We start from the raw sequence: 23,213 nt of genomic DNA on the forward strand, positions 1-23,213 counted from the left end.
CTCACTGGTGATGGTGAGGGCCACATCTGGACAGTTGGAGGCGGGTAAGAGCTTTCAGGGCCTGGCTTCCTCTCTAGAAGCTCCTTTCACCCCTTACCTTCTCCCTCACTTCGTCTGAAGCATAGTGACCAGCGGCCAGTAGGGCCTGTCCAGACTCCTCTGCAGACTTAAAGCTGTCCTCATGAGCATCAATTTCACCCTGTAGGAGAAAGACACAATTTATTTTCAGCAATTTTTTTTTTTTGGTGGTACTGGGGTTCCTGGATACCCTTCTATACTCCCAGACCTATTTTTTGAACTTTTTTATTTGGAAACAGGGTCTCTTAAGCCAGCACAGCTGGCTTTGAACCTGCGTGATCCTCCTGTCTCCGCCTCCCAAGCGCAGGGATTACAAGCATGCGCCACCACGCCTGGCTATTTTCAGCAATTTTTAAAAGAAAAATAAGTTGGTAAGTTTCAAATAATCATTACAAGTCAAACTGAAACATCAAAAATGAGAAACAAAGCCGGGTGTGGTGGTGCATGTTTGTAATCCCAATACTTGGGATGCTGAGACAGCATGATCACAGGTTCGAAACCAGCCTTGGCAACTTATCGAGTCCTTTTATTCAAATAAATAAAATTGAACTGGGGGTATAACCTAGAGGTAGAATGCTTCTGGGTTGAATCCCCAGTACCACAAAAATAAATAAACAAAATAAAAATTTTAAAGGGCTAGGGATATAGCTCAATGGTATAGCAGTGGCCTACAATGTACAAGTCCCTGGGTTCAATTTTGTGGCCCTTGCCCGAAAGAAAAGAAGCACACTCCAGCAAGGTAGAACTTTTCACTTATAGCAAGTAGAACTGGGTTCAATTCCCAGGAGCATAAACACACACACACAACCAGCATGGTGGTACACGCTTGGAATCCCAGTATTTGGGAGGCTGAGACATCCTGTCTGATCTGATTTGAAGCCAGCCTTAAGCAACTCAGTGAGGTTCCCATCAACTTAGCAAAATCCTGTTTCTAAATAAAAAATTAAAAAAAAAAATAAGGCTGAGGATATAGCTTAGAGAGAGAGAGAACACTTCTGGGTTCAATCCTCAGTATCACACACACAAAACTACCAACAAGCCGGTGTGGTGGCGCACGCTTATAATCCTCGTGCTTGGGAGGCTAAGACAGGAGGATCGCGCAGGTTCAAAGCCAGCTTCAGCTACTTAGTGAGGCCCTCAGCAACTTAGCGAGACCCTGTTTCCAAATAAAATATAAAAAATAGGTTTGGGAGTATAGCCCAAAGGTAGAAGGCCCCTGGGTTCCATCCCCAGTACCACCAAAACAAAAACAAAAACAAAAAACAAAACAAGAAAAACAACCAAAACTACCAACAAGCCTTACAATGAAAGCCACCTGTGAAAAACAGTCCAACTACTCCGAGTAAAGGCCTCCTAGACAGTGATGTACTAGCCCATCCCAGGCTAATGTTTTTCCTTCTGGAAGACCCTGGCAACATTACCTTGTGCTCTTGGTGCCTATCCAGCAGAGCCTCAGCCCCGGCCACATCATTGGCTAGCTCATCAGCATTGATGAGGGCTTTCATCTCAGTCACCCAGCTGGTGAGGTCACGGAAGTCAGCAAGGAAACGCTGAAGCCTTGGGAAAACAAAGGTACATGGTACATGTCAGATGTTGCTGGTGGAGAACCCTTGGAGAGAAGATGAACTCTCTGACACGCTGAATTCTATGTGCTCAGACATATAACAAAGCGTCCAACTAGTCCTGGCAAACAGAAAATTCTCTCAATCCACTCTAAAAAGAAAGCAAGAAAAAGCTGAAATCAATCCTTTGAAACAGGTTCTGTCTATCCCTATGATACCCTAATCTTCAACCACATTTTTTTTTGTGTGTGTGTGGTACTGGGGGTGGAACCCAGCGGCTTTCTACCCCTGGGCTACACTCCCATTTTTATACTTTATTTGGAAACAGGGTCTCACAAAGTTGCCGAGAGCCTCACTAAGTAGCTGAGGCTGGCTTCGAACCTGTGCCATCCTCCTGTCTCAGCCTCCCAAGCGCGGGAATTATAAGCGTGCGCCACCACGCCCAGCTTCAGACACATTTTTAAGGTGTGTGTGTGTGTGGGGGGGTTATGGGGACTGAAACCAGGGGCATTCTATCTCTGAGCTACACCCCTCAGCCCAATTTTTTTTTTTTTTTTTAAACCGGAGTCTTGCTAGGTTCCTGAGGCTTGCTAAGGCTGTCCTTGAACCTGCAATCTCCAGTCTAAGCCTCTCAAGTAGTGGGATTATAGGCTTGTGCCACCACACCTGGTGTGTGTGTGTGTGTGTGTGTGTGTGTGTTATATAATTTTTTTTTTTTTTTTTTTTGCAGAAATGAGGATTGAGCCCAGGTGCATTCTACCTCCAAGTTACACCCTCTGCCCTATTTTAAAATTCTTTCTTTCTTTCATTTTTTTTTTTTTTTTTTTTTGCAGTACTGGGATGGAACCCAGGGGCATTCTACTTCCAAACCACACCCCTAGCCCTATTTTTTATTCTTTATTTGGAAACAGGGTCTCACTGAGTTGCAAAGGCCTCACTAAGGGCTGGGCGTGGTGGCGCACGTTTGTAATACCCGCGCTTGGGAGGCAGAGACAGGAGGATCGCGCAGGTTTGAAGCCAGCCACACGCGCTGGCTTAGGAGACCCTGTTTCCAAATAAAAATGTAAAAATAGGTCTGGGAGTGTAGCCCAGAGGTAGAGGGCTTCCAGGAACCCCAGTACCACCAAAAAAAAAAAAAAAAAAAAAAAGGCCTCACTAAGTAGCTGAGGCTGTTCACGAACCACGATCCTTGTCTCAGCCTCCCAAAACTGGGATTACAAGCATGTGCCATTGTGCCTGGCTTTTTAATCTTTATTTGGAAACAGGGTCTCACTAAGTAGCTGAAATTGGCTGAGAACCTGTGATCCTCCTGTCTCATCCTCCCAAGTACTGGGATTACAAGCCTGCACCACCATTCCTGGCATCTGGTTTAATCTTTATTTTGAAATAGGGTATAAGCTGCAGTGGGCCTCACTAAGTAGCTAAGTCTGGAACTTGTGATCCTCCTGTCTCAGCTTCCCAAGTACGGGGATTATAAGTATGTGCCACCACATCCAGCACTGTTCCATATTTTTAACTTCCTTGTTATTCCCAGGGTCAACACCAAGTCAATAACAAGTATTCATTTCCCTTCCAATCCTTGACTTAATCTTATAATAGGATATTTCATGTCATCCTTAGACAGTTAAGGGGGTATGTCTATCAGTCATCATAATGAAGTGATAGAGGATGAAAGAACTGACGAAGCCATGAATACCATACATATCCTACACTCCATACAGTTTCCAGGTAAAAAAAAGTGATCTGCATTTCTTTTTCTTTTATTTGAGGTACTCGAGATGGAACCCAGGGGCATTCTACCTCTGAGCTACCTCCCCAGCCCCATTTTTTATTCTTTATTTTGAAACAAGGTCTCACTAAGTTGCTGAGGGCCTCACTGCGTAGCTGAGGCTGGCCATGAACCTGTGATCCTCCTGTCTCAGCCTCCCAAGTACTGGGATTATAGGCGTGCGCTACCACATCAAGCCTACATTTTTTAGTAAGCAATACCTGAAAGGTTCTATAGAAACTTTCTCAGAATTGACCCTTCACTCTGGCTTCCCCCCTCTCTCTTACAGTCAGACGATTCTGGCTGTTAAGCACTGGGGGATCATCTCCACCTGTATGAATCGTTGAGCCGTGCATGTCTCTCGGCTGCCAGAGTGCGGATCTGCTCCCAGTTTGTAATCAGCTCCTCTCGCTTCACTTGGATCTGACTGGCGCTCAGAGGGTGGGATTGCTGCAGACGGTCAGCCTCGGCCCCCAGGGCTTTGACCTAGAAACACTCTCAGTGAGAACTGCTCTCCTGACCCTGGGAAACTTATAGAATCAGCTGCTTTCAAAGCTCACCTTGTCCTCTAGAGCAGCAAGATCTCTCTCCAGACCCTCGTGCTTCCGAAGCAGAGCCTGAACGCTTGCCAGGTCTCGGCCAAAATCATCAGAGGCCATTAGCTGTTCTTTTTCCTTGATCCAGCTGATTGTCTCATCCACATCCCTATGAAACAGAAGCCCCAGTTAATCCACGCCTCTGACCTGTCCAGGACCACTAGGAAGCCCACACAGGCCAAGACCTGCTCCGCTCTTGTAGCTTGTCGGCACATGCTACTTCACCAAGGCCTTCCTAGCAGGTGCTCGTCACCCATAGCCCACGCTGGGTTAGTACCTGTTGAAGCGCTGAACCTCAGCAGCCCCAAAGAGCTTCCCTTGTCGCTGAAGAGCCAGTCCCTTCAGCCGCTGCCAGGCTGCGTTCACTTCATCCTGCTTGGTCTTGATCAGCTCCTCTTCAGGGTGCTGTTCCTACATAAGGGGGAGTAAAGGAGACCAGATTTGCCTGACAATTCTAGCTCCTCCAAATAATTACTCTGAGGCTGGTTCTTTCAAGTTTGTGCTGGAAAAATCATCACTGTAAAGAAAGTTTTAGCAGAAGGAACAATGATCTGTGTCAAATAAAGTGAACTTCAACTCGAGAGAACTCAGTTTCTTATATAAAAAAGGGCAGAGAGCTGGGTGTGGTGGTGCATGCTTGTAATCCCAGCATTTGGGAGGCTGAGACAGAAGGATTGCAGTTCAAGAATAGCCTCAGCTACTTATTGAGGCAGTCTGCAAGTCAGTGACACCCTGTTTCAAAATAAAAAATAAAAAATAGGGCTGGGGGTAAAGCTCGGAGGTAGAATGCCCCTGGGTTTCATCCCCATTACCAGAAAAAAAAATTTTTAATTAAAAAAAAAAAAAGGGGCAGAGCTGAACATGGTGACACAGGCTTGTAATCCCAGCATTTGAGAGGTTCCTACACAGGAGGATCTAGGTTTGAGAGTAACCTCAGCTACTTTGTGAGGCCCTTTGCAACTCAGTGAGACCTTGATTCAAAATAAAGAATAAAAAGTAGGGCTGGGGGTCTAGCTTGGAGGTAAAATGCCCCTGGGTTCCATCCCCAGCATCCCCAAAACAAACTAAAACAAAACCAAAAACAAAAAGGGGAGACTGTCAGCTAAGTGTGGTGGTATGCTCCGATAATCCCAGTGCGTGGGAGGCTCAGGAAGATCACAGGTTTAAAGCCAGCACACCTGAACTGAGCGAGACCCTGTTTCAAAATAAAAAATAAAATACAGCTAGATGTGTAGCTCAGAGGTAGAATACCCCTGGTTTAAATTCCCAAGTACTGTACAAAAAATAAATAAACAGGTTCAATCCTCAGTACCACAAAAAAAAAAAAAAAAAAAAAAGGGAGGGGAGATCATTATCCATCCCTTGGAGTAGTGTGGTTAGTCTATAAAGAGATAATGGAGCCAGGCATGGTGGCACATATTTGTAATCCCAGCATTTGGGAGGCTGAGACAGGAGGACTGTGGTTTGCAGACAGCTTCAAATACTTAGTGAGGCCCTTTGCAAAGCAGTGAAACCCTGTTTCAAAATTAAAAAGAGCCAGGCGTGGTGGTGCACGCTTGTAATCACCGCACGTGGGAGGTGGAGACAGGAGGATCACGCAGGTTAGAAGCCAGCCGCGGTGGCTTAAGAGACCCTGTTTCCAAGCCGGGTGTGGTGGCACACGCTTGTAATCCCAGCATTCGGGAGGCTGAGACCTGAGGATCACGGTTCGCAGACAGCCTCAGCTACTTAGTGAGGCCCTCTGCAATTCAGTGAGACCCGGTTTCAAAATAAAGAATAAAAAATAGGACAGGAGGTGTAGCTCAGAGGTCAAATGCCCCTGGGTTCCACCCCAAGACCCACAAAAAAAAAAAAAAAAAAAAAATATATATATATATATATATATATATATATATATATATATATATATATATATATATATTAGGTCTGGGAGTGTAGCCCAGAAATAGAAGGGTTTCCAGGAACCCCAGTACCACCAAAAATAAATAAGTAAATAAATAAATAAAAAATAAAAAGAAGCCGGGCATGGTGGCACACACTTGTAATCCCAGTGCTTGGGAGGCTGAGACAGGAGGATCGCACGGGTTCGAAGCCAGCCTCAGCTTAGTGAGGTTCTCAGCAACTTAGTGAGACCCTGTTTCCAAGTAAACTATAAAATAGGTCTGGGAGCCGGGCATGGTGGCACATGCTTGTAAGCCCCGCGCTTGGGAGGCTGAGACAGAAGGATCATACAGGTTCAAAGCCAGCCTCGGTTATTTAGTGAGGCTCTCAGCAACTTAGTGAGACCCTGTTTCCAAATAAAGTATAAAATAGGTCTGGGAGTATAGCCCGGAGGTAGAAAGTTCTTGGGTTCCACCCCCAGTACCACCAAAAAAATAAATAGGTCCGGGAGTATAACCCAAAGGTAGAAAAGCCCCTGGGTTTCACCCTCAGTACCGCAAAAAAAAAAAAAAAGGGTTGGAATTGTAGCTCAGAGGTAGAATGCTCAGGATTCCATTCACAGTACCACAATAAATAAATAAATAAATAAATAAATAAATAAATAAATAAAATTATGTGCATCAGTACCAAACACTTGTGTGTGTGTGTGTGTGTGTGTGTGTGTGTGTGTGTGTGTATTTTATTTTTGCAGTAATGAGGATGGAACCCAGGAGCATTATACCTCCAAGAGAGGTACAAACAAATACTTTAGCTCCAACATTATACAAGCTTTGTCAATGCACCCCTCTTCCCCAAATGCTTGAAATCTGGTATTTGGAATATTCAATAGACTTGTTGCCAATACACATAATTCTCAATGCTCAAGGGTTTGTACCTGGCTTGAGACTAGAGACATTTTTTTAAAAGTACCCTTCACCCCAACCACATTTTATTATTGTGTTTTAATTAAAGATAACATGTGAAACATTTTAGGGTTTGGGGATCCCCTGTAGGATCATGGGGCTGGCCTGATGTTCTCCAGCAGAATCCTGGGGCGGCTCACTGTCTCTGGGAAAAGGCAAGGGATTGCTACGGAATGCTGATCATTCTTTCTCTTAATCCCTAACCAGAAAAATAGTCAAGTACCAGCTATGATGCAGAACTATACACTTTTTTTTTTTTTTTGCAGTGCTAGGGATGGAACCCAGAGGCATTCTACCTCTGAGCTACAACCCCAGTCCTATTTTTTTATTTTTCAGTACCAGAGATGGAACCCAGGGGCATTGTAACTCTGAGCTACACCCCCAGCCCTATTTTTTAGTCTTTTTATTTTTTTTTAAGCGGTACTGAGGATGGAACCCAGGGGCATTCTAACTCTGAAGGCATTCTACACCTTCAGTCCTAATTTTTATTCTTTATTTTGAAACAGGGTCTAAGTTGCAGAGGGCCTCACTAGGTAGCCAAGGATGGCCACAAACTGTGATCCTCCTGTCTCCGCCTCCAAAGTACAGGGATTAAAGCATGGCCACCACACCAGGCTTGTCTTTATAGTTTTTGAAACAGGGTCTCACTGAGTTGTGAAGGGTCTCGCTAAGCAGCTGAGGCTGTCTGGGAATAGTGAACCTCCAGTCTCCACCTCCCGAATGCTGAAATTACAAGCTTACACTACCATGCCTACCCTCCCAGTCCTAATTTTTATTCTTTATTTTGAAACAGGGTCTCCCTGAATTGCAAAGGGCCTCACTAAGTAGCTAAGGCTGTCCGCAAACCACATCCTCCTGTTTCAGCCTCCCAAATGCTGGGATTTACAAGCATGCACCATGATGCCCAGATTTATACATTTATTTAATTAATTTATTGTAGTACTGGGGATTGAATCCAGGGGGCATTCTATCTCTGAGCTACACCCCCACCCCTACTTTTTTTGTGTGTGTATGGTACTGCAGATGAAACCCATGGGCCTTCTGCCTCCGGGTTATACTCCAGACCTATTTTATATTTTATTTGGAAACAGGGTCTCTCTGCAATCCTCTTGTCTCAGCTCCCATGTACTGGGATTACAAGCGTGTGCCACACCTGGCAGTACTTTTTTTTTTTTTTTTTCAATACTGGGGATGGAACCCAAGATACACCCCAGCCCTATTTTTGATATTTTTTATTTTTTATTTTTGTGGGTCTGGGGATGGAACCCAGAGGCATTTGACTTCGAAGCTACACCCCCTGCCCAATTTTTTATTCTTTATTTTGAAACAGGGTCTCACTGAGTTGCGGAGGGCCTCACTAAATTGCTGAAGCTGTCCGCGAACTGCAATCCTTGGGTCTCAGCCTCCCAAATGCTGGGATTACAAGCATGCGCCACTACACCCGGATATTTTTTTTATTTTTGAAACAGGGTCTCACTGAGTTGCAAATGGCCTCCCTAGGTAGCCGAGGCTGTCCGTGAACCCAGATCCTCCTGTCTCAGCCTCCCAAATGCTGGGATTACAAGCATGTGCCACCAGGCTCAGCTAGTACTAGCTTTTTAACTGTGGTCTTAGGCAGGAAGGGCAGAGTTCATTTGATCTGTTTTCCCCACCCACTTTTGGGTGGGGTGGGCACAGTTTTTATTGGGCTGCTAAAGCCAGGCATTCTGGTTTCTCAGACAAGGGTGTGGTGGTGAATGCTTGCTTAGTATTGGCAGAAGTCCACTAGTGCCAATTGCCCTTTCCTTCCTTTTTGTTGAAGGTTCCTGGGCTCTCTTGGGAACCTTCAGTGGAATGAGCTTCTACTACTGGTAGCTCTCCAGCCCAAGAGGGGCAAGACAACCTTTCCCTGTTGCCTACTGTGCAATTCCAGAAGCTTCTTTTTTATTCTCCCATTTCAAAGATATCAAGTAGCAGAAAATAAAGGGTTTTGCTTTGGGGTAGGACTTTGAGAGGTACAGATTCTAAATTTATAGATGTGCTGGGCATGGCAGCACATGCTTGTAATTCCAGTAGTTGGGGGGCTGAGACAGGAGGATAGCAGATTCATAACAAACCTTAGCTACCTAGGCCCTCCATAACTTAGTGAAACCCTGTTTCAAAATAAAGAATAAGCCAGACATGGTGGCTCACACTTGTAATCCCAGTGCTTGGGAGGCTGAGATAGGAGGTTCGCACAGATTAGAAGCCAGCCTCAACTACTTAGTGAGGCTCTCAGCAACTTAGTGAGACCCTGTTTCCAAATAAAGTATAAAATAGGTCTGGGAGTATAGCTCAGAGGTAGAGAAGCCCCTGGGTTCCACCCCCAGTACCACACACACACAAAAAAAAAAGAAGAATAAAAAGTAGGGCTGGTACTTGATTCCTTTTTCTGGTTAGTGAGTAAGAGAAAGAATGGCCGGGAGTGGTGGCACACGTTTGTAATCCAGGGCTTGGGAGACTGAGACCAGAGGATCACCTGTAGACAGCCTCAGCCTCAGCTACTTGGTAAAGCCTTCTGCAACTTAGTGAGACTCTATTTAAAAATAAAAAATTTACGGGTGTGGTGCCGCATGCTTGCAATCCCCATGTTTGGGAGGCTGAGACAGGAGGATCGCACAGGTTCAAAGCCAGCCTCAGCTACTTAGTGAGGCTCTCAGCAACTTAATGAGACCCTGTTTCCAAATAAAATATCAAATAGGTCTGGGAGTATAGCCTGGAGTTAGAAAACCTCTGGGTACCACCAAAATATATAAATAAAAAATAAAATAAAATAAAAATAGGGCAGGGGGTGTAGCTTGAAGGTCATATGCCCCTGGGTTCCATCCCCAGAGCCTCAAAATAAAATAAAGTAAAATAAAAAAGAAAAAGAACAACCAGCATTCCTTAAATAAATAAATACATACATAATAAATAAAGCATATACTGAAACCGGGTATGGTAGATTATATTTGTAATCCCAATACTTGGGAGCCTGAGACAGGAGGATCCCAGGTTCAAGGACATACAGCACGTACTGAGACTCTCAGCAACCTACTAAGTTCCTGTTTCAAAAATAAAAAATAAGCTGGGCATGGTGGTGCACGCTTGTAACCCCAGCGTTTGGGAGGCTGAGACGGGAGGATCGCAGTTCGCGGCCAGCCTCAGCGACTTAGTGAGGCCCTCTGCAACTCAGGGAGACCCTGTTTCAAAATAAAGAATAAAAAGCCAGGCATGGTGATGCACACTCGTAATCCCAGCATTTGGGAAGCTGAGACCTGAAGATCGTGGTTTGTGGACACCCTCAGCTACTTAGTGAGGCCCTCTGCAACTCAGTGAGACCCGATTTCAAAACAAAGAATAAAAAAATAGGGCAGGGGCTGTAGATCAAAGGTCGAATGCCCCTGGGTTCCAGACCCTCAAAAAAAAGAAGAAAAAATAAATAGAGCTGGGGTGGAGCTCAGAGGTAGAATAACCCTAGGTTCCATCCCCAGTACTACAAAAAAACCATAAAAAAATTTTAAAAAAGGAAGAAAGAAAGAAAGAAAGAAAGAGAAAGAAATAGCATGTACTCAAGCCAGGCATGGTAGATTATATTTGCAATTCTAGTACTTGGGAAGCTGAAACAGGAGGACAGCAGGTTAGCAGCCAGCCTCGTTCAGCAGTTTATGCCCTAAATAATTTGATGAGACCCTGTTTCAAAATAAAATAATAAAATGAGGCTGAGGGTGTATCTCAGAAATAAAATGCCCTGGATTCAATCCCTATACCACCATAAATAAATAAATAAATAAAAAAGCATGTATTCGTGGCATACACCTATAGTCCCAATACTTAGGAGGTTGAGAAAAAAAGGATTGCAGGTTTTAGTTCAGCCTTATCAACACAGCATGACTCTAAGCAACCTAGCAAGATCCTCTTTCAAAACAAGAAATAAAAAGGCCTGGGGGCATAGCTCAGAGGTAAGATCTCTGAGTTCAATCCCTAGTACCATACACACAAGCATGTTCTCATTAGGAGGAATCAGTATGGGGCCTTAGTTACTTACATCTAAGCAGAGTTTTCAGTATATCTGTAAAAACTTTCTCACTCAGACACACTTAGTGATCATCAAAATTTTCTTCTGAATATCCTGTAAGGTTAACAGGATGATGTTGCACTTTGCTGATTACCTGGATGAGTTTTGCAGCAAACTGGTTCACTTCATTAACTCTTTCTTCGTGAGCAGCCAAATCTGTTTGAAACTCTTCAAATTTCTTCTGCAGAACCTCCACATGCTCCAGGTCCTGGCCCAGCTCCTCAGAAGTCACAATTGCTTCCTATTCAGGGACCAAGACAGAGCTAGAGTTACCAGCCAACAACTGGTAACAGGTTCCCAGGACTTCTCAGGAGAGGATGCATTACAGATGGGCCACGGCAGCTCTAAGGGAAGCTGTGTGTGCACAGGTCCTGAGTTTGGTCCTCTCAGAGAACTCTGACCCAGAGACCCCAGGTTTCACAGTGACAGAGGCGAGGTCCCTCCAGAGCAGCCGGAGACACAGCAGCCCCACTGCGACCTTTCTTCCTACCTGGCTACATCTGTGCCACACTGGCGCTCAGCAGCAGACCATGGCAGGCTCTGCACTCTCTAGGGGAAGGCTTACCAAACCTGGCCTCTCCAAATGTACCTTGTCACTGATCCAGTCCATCACGTCTTCACACTCCCGCAAATACTGCACCAACTTCTGGGCCTGCAGCAGTTTGATTCCTTTTTCCCTCATCTTCTCCAAAAGCAATTCCCACTGGCGGTGTAACTCCATCAAACGAGTCTAGAGGTTAAAAAAAAAAAAAAAAAAATAATAATAATAATAATAATAATAAAATAATTTAATTAGATTACAATGGGAGTGGTTCTTCCAAAGAGTTCTGACAAGTTAAAGCCAACCTCATGGGACCCTAAATTTAAAAAAAAAATTTTTTTCTGTTACTGGGATTGAACTCAGGGGCATTCTATCTCCAAGTTGCACCCAGCTCTATTTTATTCTTTATTTTGAAACAGAGTCTCACTAAGTTACTGAGGACCTAAGTTGCTGATAATGGCCTCGAACCTATGATCCTCCTGTCTCAGCCTCCCAAGTACTGGGAATACAAGTGTGTGCCACCATGCACAGCTTATTCTTTTTTTTTTTCTTTTTCTTTTTTTTGAGGTACCAGGGATGTAACCCAGGGACATTCTACCTCTGAGCTACACCCCCAGCCCTATTTTTTATTCTTTATTTTTGAAACAGGGTCTCACTAAGTTGCAGGATGCCTCAGTAAATTGCTGAGGTTGGCCTCAAATCTGCAATCCTTCAGGTTCAGTTTCTGGGGATTGATCCCAGGGACATTTGGCTCTGAGCTACACTCCCTGTCTTATTTTTTATTCTTTATTTTGAAACATGGTATTACTAATTTGCAGAGGGACTTACTAAGTGGCTGAGGCTGGCAGTGAACCTGCTATCTCCTGTCTCAGCCTCCCAAGTACTGGGATTACAAGTGTAAGCTACATGCTCAGTTTTATTTTTATTTTGAAACAAGGTTTTGCTAGTTTGCTAAGTCTCACTAAATTCTTCAGGCTGACCAGGCATGGTGGTGCACGCTTGTAATCCCAACATTTGGGAGGCTGAGACGGGAGGAGATTTGCGGACAGTCTTAGCTACTTAGTGAGGCCCTCTGAAACTTAGTGACACCCTGTTTCAAAATAAAGAATATAAAATAGAACTGGAGGTGTCGTTTGAAGGTAGAATGCCCCTGGGTTCCATTCCCAGTACAGCAAAAAAGATTAATTAATTAATTGCTGAGGCTGGTCTGGAACCTGGCATCCTCCTATCTCAGCCTCCCAAGTACTGGGATTATAGGCAAGTGACAACACACCATGCCAGGCTAGTTTGGTCTAGTTTACTTTAGGAAAATGTTAAATTATAATTACTGAAGCCGGGTATGTAGCACACACATGTACTCTGTATACTTGGGAAGCTGAGACAGGAGGATTGGAGGCTCGAGAACAGCTTCAGCAAGTAGTGAGACTCTCATCAACCTAGCAAAAACTTGTTTCCAAATAATAAAATTGGGTTGGGGATGAGCGTGGTGGCACATACTTGTAATTCCAGTAATTGGGAGGCTGAGATAGGAGGATATGGGTTTGTATCCAGCCTCAGCTACTTAGTGAGGCCCTCCACAATTTAGTGAGACCCTGTTTCAAAATAAAGAATAAAAAATAGAGCCAGGCGTGGTGGCATACGTGGATCGGGCAGGTTTGAAGCCAGCCTTGCCGGCTTAAGAGGCGCTGTTTCCAAATAAAAAGTATAAAATAGGTCTGGGAGTGTAGCCCCGAAGTAGAAGGGTTTCCAGGAACCCCAGTACCATAAAAAAAAATAAATAAATAAATAAAAAAGAATAAAAAATATCGAGCTGGGGCTGTAGCTTGAGGTAGAATGTCCCTGGGTTCAATCCCCAGTACCATACACACACACACACACACACACACACACACACACACACACACACACACTCTCTCTCTCTCTCTCTCTCTCTCTCTCTCTCTCTCTCTCTCTCTAATTATTATAGTGGTTCATGCCTGTGATCTCAGTACTTGGGAGGCTGATAGGAAGATTACAGGTTTGAGGTTAGCCCTAGCAACTCAGAAAGACCTTGTTTCAAAATATAATAGTAATTTTTAAAAAAGGATTTGGGCCAGACACGGTGGCACACACTTTTAATCCCAGTACTTAGGAGACACAGATAAGAAGATTTCAGGTTGGCGGCCAGTCTCAGCAACTTAGTGATACCCTCAGCAACTATGTGAGACCTTGTTTTCAAATTAAAAGTAATAGGGCTGGGAGTACACCTCAAGGTAGAATGCCCCTGGGTTTAATCTCTAGTACCAAAAAAAAAAAAAAAAAAAAAAAATAGAAAAGATAGGGTCCTCAAATATCATGCTACCAAAAAGGTTTGGAGCATTGATGACCAAGTTATAGTCATGAAGCTGGGTGTGGTGGCACACACTTGTAATCCCAGTATTTGGGAGGCTGAGACAGGAAGATTGTGCAGGTTCAAAGCCAGCCTCAGCGATTTAGTGAGGCTCTCAGCAACTTAGTGAGACCCTGTTTCCAAATAAAATATAAAAAAATAGGTCTGAGAGTGTAGCCAGAGGTAGAAGGCCCCTGGGTTCCATCCCTAATACAACCAAAAAAAAAAAAAAAAAAAAAAGATAGATAGATACACACACATATATATATTGTAATCTCAAGTAAGGCTTAATTCAAACTTCCTAAGTGGCAACCACAGGGCAAACATATTCACTTCCCAGCATCTTGGGTGCTCACAGCAGAAGTCCAGTAAAGACTTAAAAACTGGAGGAAATGCTCATATTTAAACTTCTGTGCTGCATTCCAGTATTCTGCTCCATCCTTGGTGTTGTGTGGTCTGTGCACAGCCAAGATATTGGGGCTTCCGGGTCACACTGGCAGGCAGAGGTAAACCCAACAGGAAGGTTCACACATGAACGGGAACAGAGTCTGGGATCCACCCACCATTGAGATGCCACTCCCAGAAAGAACACACAGCCCTGAGAGCCAGGGGACAGTCAACGTGGGTGGGGTCTCCCAGAGAAAGCAGTGGGGAGGAGCACTCACTCAATTCACTTCCACCCGGGGGCAGGCTGCACTGCCGCCAGGAGGAGGTGAAAGGCATTCCACGGCAACCAACAGCAAGCCAGTACTCCACCTACTCGGATGTGGGACCCGATGTGGGTGGCGGTGACTATGGGGCGCCACGCAGTCCGGTACGGTGTGAAAGTCTAAACCAGTGATAGACAGGTTATGCAGAACACAGACTCAGCCCTCCACACCACCCACCTTCCTCCGTGCTAATGCTGCCTGCCAAACTAAGTTGCTGGGTTGGGGCGAATCAACTGCCACGGCAGGATCACCATGGTAACTGTGAGGACCAATGTGGGGTAACCAGAGCGTTTTCTACTCAAATTAGAACGAGGTGGCAGAGACTAGAGAAAACCTCTCTCCTCAATTTCACTGTCAGTCTCACAAGTTTCATTTTCACATACTCAAGACTCAGGCAAGGCTGTTTGTCACTGGAACAATCTCCCCATCCCTGGTGTGTCTGATCTTGTAAATACTGCAGGCCTGAGTCCAGCTTCACAGGCTTCTCTTTGAGAGCATGAGTGGGCAAGGAGGCAGGTGCACTTCAGAGACACCAACAGTGGACACGGTGAAGAGGAAAGCCTGCTTCTGACTCAGGGAGGTTCCTCAACAGGGACATGAGCCAGCAGCTAAAACTTTCAGAGAGGTAGGTGACTGAAAAGTTAAGGAGCGACAATAGGAACAAAATATAGGCTGGGAAAAGAAAAAAAGAATGAACTGTGCCTGGGAAAAGAGAGGAGTGCCCTGAAATTCTAGTTGTGTCATCTATTAGTTGCGGGACTTTGGGCAGGTTACTGAAAATTCCCTGAGCCTCAGCTTCTGCCCTTACACAAGATGGAGATAATGGCCACCTTGCATAGTTACTGTGAAGATTAGGGATTGACCACATGTCCAATAGCTACTCAAAGTGTCTAACAGAAGAGTGTCTGTCTCTATTCAATGAACAGTACTGAAGAGTATTTTTAATATTGCTTTAATAAGATCATCAAATAAGGCACAAGCTACTAATAGTCCTGAATAAAATCAGATTTGGGTCCTCCCCCAGGATTAATTACTGAAGCCAAACACTTGGGTCTTATTCTCATATTCACACTGGGAAAACAATTTTTTTTTTTTTTTTTTTTTTTGCGGTACTGGGGTTCCTGGAAGCCCTTCTATCTCTGGGCTACACTCCCAGACCTATTTTATATATTGTTTTATTTGGAAACAGGGTCTCTTAAGCCAGCGAGGCTTGCTCCGAACCAGCGTGATCCTCCTGTCTCTGCCTCCCAAGAGCGGGGATTACAAGTGTGCGCCACCACGCCCGGCAGAAAACAACTTCTATCAAAGAAAAAATTACCAGGTTGATTTCATTTACTATAATATTATACAGAATGGTGGGGAAACAGGAAGAAAACATTTCTATTTAATTGCAGAGATGTGTAACATTGCCCAAATGGGTTCAATATAATTTAACAGTTGGTCATATGACATTTCCTATTTATACTTTTTATTTCCTATTTACAATCATTACTAGCAATTATTAATTATCAATCATAAGCGTCGGGCTAACTGCAAGTCTTTGACGAGACTGTAGGGTAGAGCAGAACAAATGTGAGACAGCAAAGGTTTACTGTTGCAAACCAAGCTAGCCTAGATCCAAAGGGAGCGAAACCTCCAGTATCTGTCAGGGAAGAGTAGGGGAAGAAACATTTCTAGCTGAGGCTGAAGGATGCAGCCTTCACCTAAATCTTGAGGATTATTGACAGGTGAAAGCCTAGAGAAGGCTGGGCCCTCAAAAGGATGTGGCCTTGGAGGCAAAGAACCAAGCAAAATATGTAGCAAGATATGAGGTGTATCAAAGACAGTAAAAGCATTACTTATGAGGAACTTATGTGTATACTCCTCATAAAAGAGGTCTGTTTTCCCTTAACGCGCTGGTGTTAGGAATGCGAAACGAAGCAAGGAAAGATCAATTACTGTCCCAGCTGCAAAACAAGCCAGAGCAAAGCGTTTAAGAGTGCCAGCCTCAATGCTGGTCACATCACCATGTTGTAGCTTAGTTCTTAGGCCTGGGCCTTCACTGGCTTGCTACCTAGTCCTCAGCGAACCCCTTCAAGAGCCACCCAGATCCAGACAGCAAGCTTCTCAGCAGAAAGCTTTCTACAGAGTGCCTATGATTGCTTCTATTTATCTTCTATCTTAACCTGCAAACTCACCAATTTCGCTAATATTCTCTCCCATTCAATTACCATCTATAACAATTAAAAGTGAATTGACACAAAAAATAAATTAAAAAAAGTGAATTGACACAATCTTCTAATTTCATCAAAAGAATATTACTCCTGTAAGTATACATGTTGGTTTATACTCGTGTGGAATCATATTCTGTGGGTAACTCCTTTAGGAAACTACACAGATTCTCTGGAAAGCTAAAAATGCCTATCACTTGAGGAACCCAAATTGACCTGGACGCACAAACCCACATCCCTCCTGCCAGGCAAGGCCATCCACACCAGGCCACTCATCAGCTCACACTTACCCGGATGGTTTCAGATGCAAAATGCCCTTCGGAGATCATCAGGTTTCCAGTCTCATCCAGCTTGACAATGGCTCCTGCATTGGCCTGCACTTCGGCTTCAAAGGCTTGATGCTTCTGAAGCTTTCCCTGGAGGAGAGTGTCAAGTGAGCCCAGTGCACGCAGGCACTTTCATCTCCTGCCCCATCACTCCTCCCCTATGGATCCCACTCCCTCTAGTCCAGAAGGTGTCACTCAGCCTTCTCTAACTGCTCAACAACTCAGATACACCAATTACATCTCTATCATCCTTCTGAAGTGTGGCCCATGAGAACCTCAAACTCTGCAGAGGGAAGATACTACAGAATATCCTAATTTTGTCTACCAGGAAAAAAAAATGGCCAGGCATGGTGGCGCACGCTTGTAATCCCTGCGCTTGGGAAGTGGAGACAGGAGGATTGTGCAGGTTCGAAGCTAGCCCCGCTGGCTTAAGAGACCCTGTTTCAGAAATATAAAATAGGTCTGGGAGTGTAGCCCGGAGGTAGAAGGGCTTCCAGGAACCCCAGTACCATCATAAAAAAAAAAGTTTGCACAGACATCCAATTTCTTCTAGAAATACAGAACTGTACTGGGTTTTCTCAGCATGCTAATAGTTCATCCCTGAACTATACACTCATATTTATTCACAACACGGATCATGGTTCGCAGACAGCCTCAGCTACTTAGTGAGGCCCTCTGCAACTTAGTGAAATCCTGCCTCAAAATAAAGAATAAAAAACAGGGCAGGGGGTATAGCTAGAGGTCGAATGCTCCTCGGTTCCATCCCCAGAACCGCAAGAAAAAAGGAAAAAAAAAAAAAAAAAAAGACTGTGTCAGTCCTTTATTATGTGTGATCTACTTCCTTCTTTCTGCCCAATCTCTTGGTCCAACTTGTTTTTCTGGTGCTGGCTAGAACCCAGGACCACATTAGGCACGCCCTCTAGCACTGAGCCACACTCCCAGTTCTTTGTCTAATTTTGGAAAAGACTACAGGGACCCCTGAATTTTGCCAGGAATCTCTGGAAGATCAAACAGACCTGCAAGTTGGTTGGATCTTTATAATTCTCATCAGATGCAATCTGAAGTTTCTCCTGAATCCACTTCTCCAATTCCTCAGCATCTCTTTGGAAAAACTGGAATCGATAGGAATCTTCCAGCTTCTGGCGCCGCAGGGTTGAGAGCTCCTTGAAGCGATGGTATCGATCCAGGACCTGCTGCCGTCTTTCCTGGATGTCCTCTGCTGTTTCCAGCACCTTGACCCCGCTTGGGTCCATTTTCTGAAAATACAGAATGGCCTGAGATAAGCACAAGACACCAAGACAGACTCCATGGCATTAGGCTGTCTAAAGGAAAGAAAAAATGATCAGAAAACCCTAGCAGACAAGTGAACGGAAACGACGGTCTCTTCTAAGGACTGAACAACGAAGCCCTTTATTAAAAACAACTATCCACTCCTACAACACCTATTTACCTACAACTCTCAGAGGATGCCCAGCAAACTTGGCAATGAACCCAATGAAAAAAAAAATTGAAAGAAATATGTTTTTGTTCTTTGTTTGGTACTGAGATCAGAATCCTGGGACGCTCTACCACTGAGTCGCAAAGGGCCTAAGTAGCTGAGGCTGTCCGCCAACCACGATCCTCCTGTCTCAGCTTCCCAAATGCAACGATTACAAGCCTGTGCCACCATGCCCAGCTATCTTTCATTTTGAAACAGAGATGTGCTAAGTTGCCCATGCTGCCCTATAACTTGCAATCCTCCTTCCTCAGCTTCTTGAGTAACTAGGATTACAGGCATGTGCTACCATGCCAAATAAGAACTATGTTTATATTGTCAATTCTAGAATGGCTTTGTGAATTTAAAGGAAACACCAACATTGATATTCAGATAATTATTGGTAAATCCATTCTAAAATAATTTCATCTAGTCTCTGTGTTTCATTGCATGGTTATTAGAATGAATTTATTCTTTTTGTGTGTGTGAGTGTGGTGCTGGGGATGAAATCCAAGGGCCTTCTACCTCCAGGCTACACTTCCAGACCTATTTTATATTTTATTTGGAAACAGGGTCTCACTAAGTTGCTGAGAGCCTCACTAAGTAGCTGAGGCTGGCTTCGAACCTGTGCAATCCTCCTGTCTCAGCCTCCCAAGCGCGGGGATTACAAGCGTGCGTCACCACGCCTGGCTGAATTTATTCTTGTTTAAATCAGTCCAGATCTTTGTCTATTATTCAATGAAAAAAGTAATTTATTATTGTTGTTGTTGTTGTTCTTGTGTGTGGGGCTACCAGGATGGAACCCAGGGGATTTCACCTCTGAGCTATACCCCCCAGCCCAATTTTTAATTCTTTATTTTGTAACAGGGTCTCACTAAGTTGCTGGGGCCTCACTAAGCAGCTGAGGGTGGCCGTGAACCTGCAATCCTCCTGTCTCAGCCTTCCAAGTACTTCCAAGGTTTGCACCACCAAGCCCAGCTGAAAGGAGTAACTACAAAACAACAGAGTACTTCACATCAATAATCAAAAGAACTTGTCTACACAAGGTAGCTAACTTCTCAGGTATTCCAAAATATCGACACTCCCAAGTCTTCATGCTGTTGAGAGCCTGGGCAATGAACACGCTTGATGCCATCTGAATGAGCACAACTGAAAGAAAATCACACTATGCTGTATTTTTGGGGGAGGATGTTGTAAAAACTCACTATACCTCTACCTGTTATTTTTCTTTCTTTCCTATGGAGCAGGGAGGTACTACGTATTCAACTCAGGAATGTTCTACCTTTGTACTTTAATTTCAGCCTTACTTTTAGATTTTTATTTTTATGTGTGTGTGGCACCTGGGATTGAACCCAGGGGCATTCTACCTCTGAGTTACACCCCAGCCCCATTTTAATTTTGAAACAGGGTCTTGCTAGGTTGCTGAGAATCTCACTATTTGCTGAGACTGTGGTAAAACCTGCAACCCTAGCCAGCCGTGGTGGCGCACACTTGTAATCCCAGTACTTGGGAGGCTGAGACAGGAGGATCGCGCAGGTTCGCAGGCAGCCTCAGCTACTTAGTGAGGCTTTCAGCAGCTTAGTGAGACCCTGTTTCCAAATAAAATATAAAAATAGGTCTGGAAGTATAGCCCAGAGGTAGAAAGCCCCTGGTTCCATCTCCAATACCACAAAAAAACAAAAAAAAACAAAAAAAAAAAAACAACCTGCGATCCTCTAAGCCTCTCAAGTATTGAGATTATAAGCATGTGCCACCACACTTGGCTCCCTACTTTATATTTATTTTTTATATTTATCTATTTTTGTGTGTGGTGCTAAGGATTGAATTTAGAGACATTCTACCTCTGACCTATACCCCCAGCACTATGTTTTATTTGTATAAGGTATAGGATCTCCCTAAGTACCTGAGGTTTGGTGCATACGTGCACACGCATGAGAGAGAGCGGGGGGGGGGGGGATAGGTAGATATAGATAGATAGATATGCTGGGCATTGAAACCAGAGGCATTCTATCTCCGAGCTACAACTCACCCCGATTTTTTATTCTTTATTTTGAAACTGGGTTTCAAAAATAGAAAAAAGTGGCCGGGCGTGGTGCCGTACACTTGTAATACCAGCATTTGGGAGGCTGAGACAGGAGGATTACTCAGGTTCAAAGCCAGGCTCAGCTACTTAGTGAGGCCCTTTACAATTCAGTGAGACCCTAGTTTAAAAAAAAAAAAAATAGAGCTGGAGGTGTCGCTCAGAGGTAGAATGCCCCTGGGTTCCATTCCCAGTACCACACAAACACACCAAAAGGAAAAAAGAAAAAAAAGTTTTTCTTGACTAACTGGCCACATATTTTCCAAATATTGTACCTGCTATGCAGCTATCTGAATTTACTTGCCAAGAGGTCCGAAAGGGCTTGCTAATAATGTTTTCATTTAGCTGGGTGTGGTGGCGCACGCTTGTAATCCCTGCGCTTGGGAGGCAGAGACAGGAGGATGGCGCAGGTTTGAAGCCAGCCAGAGACCCTGTTTAAAAAAAAAAAAAAAAAATATATATATATATATATATATATATATATATATATAAAATAGGCCTGGGAGTGTAGCCCAGAGGTAGAAGGGCTTCCAGGAACCCCAGTACCACCAAAGGAAAATAATAATAATAATAATAGTAATAATAATAATAATGTTTTCATTTCCCATATTGTAAAACTAGAATTCTATCTAGGTAAATAATAGACTCGTGATGAGAAAGGCAAATGAAGAGCGTGCTGACTAAAGCTACACAGCTGGGCATCAACCCTGAGTGAGTCTGAATTACCATCCATGGATGGAGCACCTGGAGGGTCCTGGGAGAAAGCAGCTGCTCTTCAGTAGCACCGGTGGACCTCAGGAAGGCAGAGTTCTGTATCCCACTGCACAGCTGTGACTGACAGAAAATGAGGACTGAATCCAGGGCCTCTTGCACCTAGACAAGCTCTCTACCACTGAGCTATCTCCTTACCCTGAAATATCTTCTCTTCTTTGTATGTGAGTGGGACAGGGGTGGGGAGTACTGAAGCTAGAACCCAGGGGCATTCTACCTCTGAGCTATACCCCCAGCTCTATTTTATTTATTTTTATTTATGAGGGGGGAGTGGGGTTGAACCCAGAGACATTCTACCTCCAAACAACATCCCAAAACTGGTTTTACTTCTTATTTGGAAACAAGGTCTCACTAGGTTGCTGAGGGCCTCACTAAATTGCTGAGGCTGGCTTCAAACCTGCTTTCCTCCAGTCTCAGCCTTCCAAGTCCTAGGATTATAGACATGTGCCACCTTGCCCAGCAGTGCGGTCCTCCTCTCTCAGCTTCCCAAGTGCGGGGATTACAAATGTGTGCCATCACACCCTACTTCTATTTTATTTTTTGAAACAGGGTTTTTACATTGCTGAGGCTGTCCTCAAACCTACAATCCTCCTGTCTCAGCCTACCAAATACTGAGATTATAGGCATGCACCACCAAAGCTGGCTAATAACTTTTTTTTTCAGTACTGGGGATTGAACCCAATGGCATTCTATCACCGACCTACACACCTAACCCTATTTTTTATTATTTTCTTTTTCTTTTTTTTTTTTTTTTTGGTGGTACTGGGGATGAAACCCAGGGGCATTCTACCTCCATGCTACACCCCCAGCCCTACTATTTATTCTTTATTTTGAAGCAGGGTCTCACTGAGTTGCAAAGGCCCTCACTAAATAGCTGAAGCTGTCCGCGAACCTCCTGTCTTAGCCTCCCAAATGTTGGGATTACAAGTGTGTGCCACCACACCTGGCTTATTCTTTATTTTGAAACAGGTCTCACTAAGTTTCAGTGGGCCTCACTAAGTAGCTGAGGCTGGCCAAGAACCTGCAATCCTCCAGTCTCAGTCTCCCCATTACTAGGATTATAAATTTGTGCCATCACACCTGGATATAACTTCTATTCTTTTGTGTGTGTGTGTGCTACTGGGGATGGAATCCAGGGACTTTCTACCTCCGGGCTATACTCCCAGACCTATTTTATTTTATTTGGAAACAAGATCTCACTACATTGCTGAGAGCCTCACTAAGTAGCTGAGGCTGGCTTTGAACCTGCATGATCCTATCTCAGCCTCCCAAGCACTGGGATTACAAGCTTGTACCACCATGCCCAGCTTAACTTGTATTTTTGTTTTTTCTTTTTTGTGGGTTTGGGGATGGAACCCAGGGGCATTTGACCTCTGAGCTACACCCTCTGCCCTATTTTTTATTCTTTATTTTTGAAACGGGATCTCACTAAGTTGCAGAGGGCCTCACTAAAGTAGCTGAGGCTGTCGCAAACCACAATCCTCCGGTCTCAGCCTTCTGAATGCTGGGATTATAAGCATGTGCCACCACGCCCGGCTTTAACTTGTATTCTTAAAAGAGTGTTCAAAAGTCCTTATATGAAAACTGTGGTGACCTTGAGAAACTTAATAACACTTAATTACCACAGGCAGTACTGGTTGACACTGCAACCTGTGTGCACCGGCCTGGCTGATGCTGGACGAGTACTACCACTACTGCACACCATGCTTACCAGGGATTCGGTGTGACTTCACACCTTCCAGTTGTCTCCTCCAGCTGAATTCCACCCGGGCAGGGAGTACACTCTTCTCTTACTGCCCACTCCACCAGTC

The 23,213-nt window shown here is 44.3% G+C and overlaps 1 protein-coding gene across 6 annotated transcripts in view; it reads right to left on the bottom strand.

Moving 5' to 3' along the window:
* Positions 1–23,213, bottom strand: part of SPTAN1 (spectrin alpha, non-erythrocytic 1) — a gene marked incomplete at both ends in the record, with an annotated part of 90,553 nt that overhangs the window by 61,319 nt on the left and 6,021 nt on the right. For 4 of the 6 annotated variants that reach the window (XM_080708487.1, XM_080708486.1, XM_080708485.1 and 1 more), the window contains 9 exons: positions 98–199; positions 1,500–1,635; positions 3,740–3,894; positions 3,969–4,113; positions 4,282–4,415; positions 11,017–11,163; positions 11,512–11,652; positions 17,042–17,167; positions 18,094–18,330. In XM_080708487.1, coding sequence (XP_080564613.1) covers positions 98–199; positions 1,500–1,635; positions 3,740–3,894; positions 3,969–4,113; positions 4,282–4,415; positions 11,017–11,163; positions 11,512–11,652; positions 17,042–17,167; positions 18,094–18,330 — 1,323 coding nt within the window. Of the gene's footprint in view, positions 1–97; positions 200–1,499; positions 1,636–3,739; positions 3,895–3,968; positions 4,114–4,281; positions 4,416–11,016; positions 11,164–11,511; positions 11,653–17,041; positions 17,168–18,093; positions 18,334–23,213 lie in introns of those variants that run through there. The other 2 variants (XM_080708484.1, XM_080708482.1) reach the window with 1 other exon arrangement.

The sequence above is a fragment of the Muscardinus avellanarius genome (genome assembly GCF_963383645.1).
Source record: "Muscardinus avellanarius genome assembly, chromosome: 13".
NCBI lineage: Eukaryota > Metazoa > Chordata > Mammalia > Rodentia > Gliridae > Muscardinus > Muscardinus avellanarius.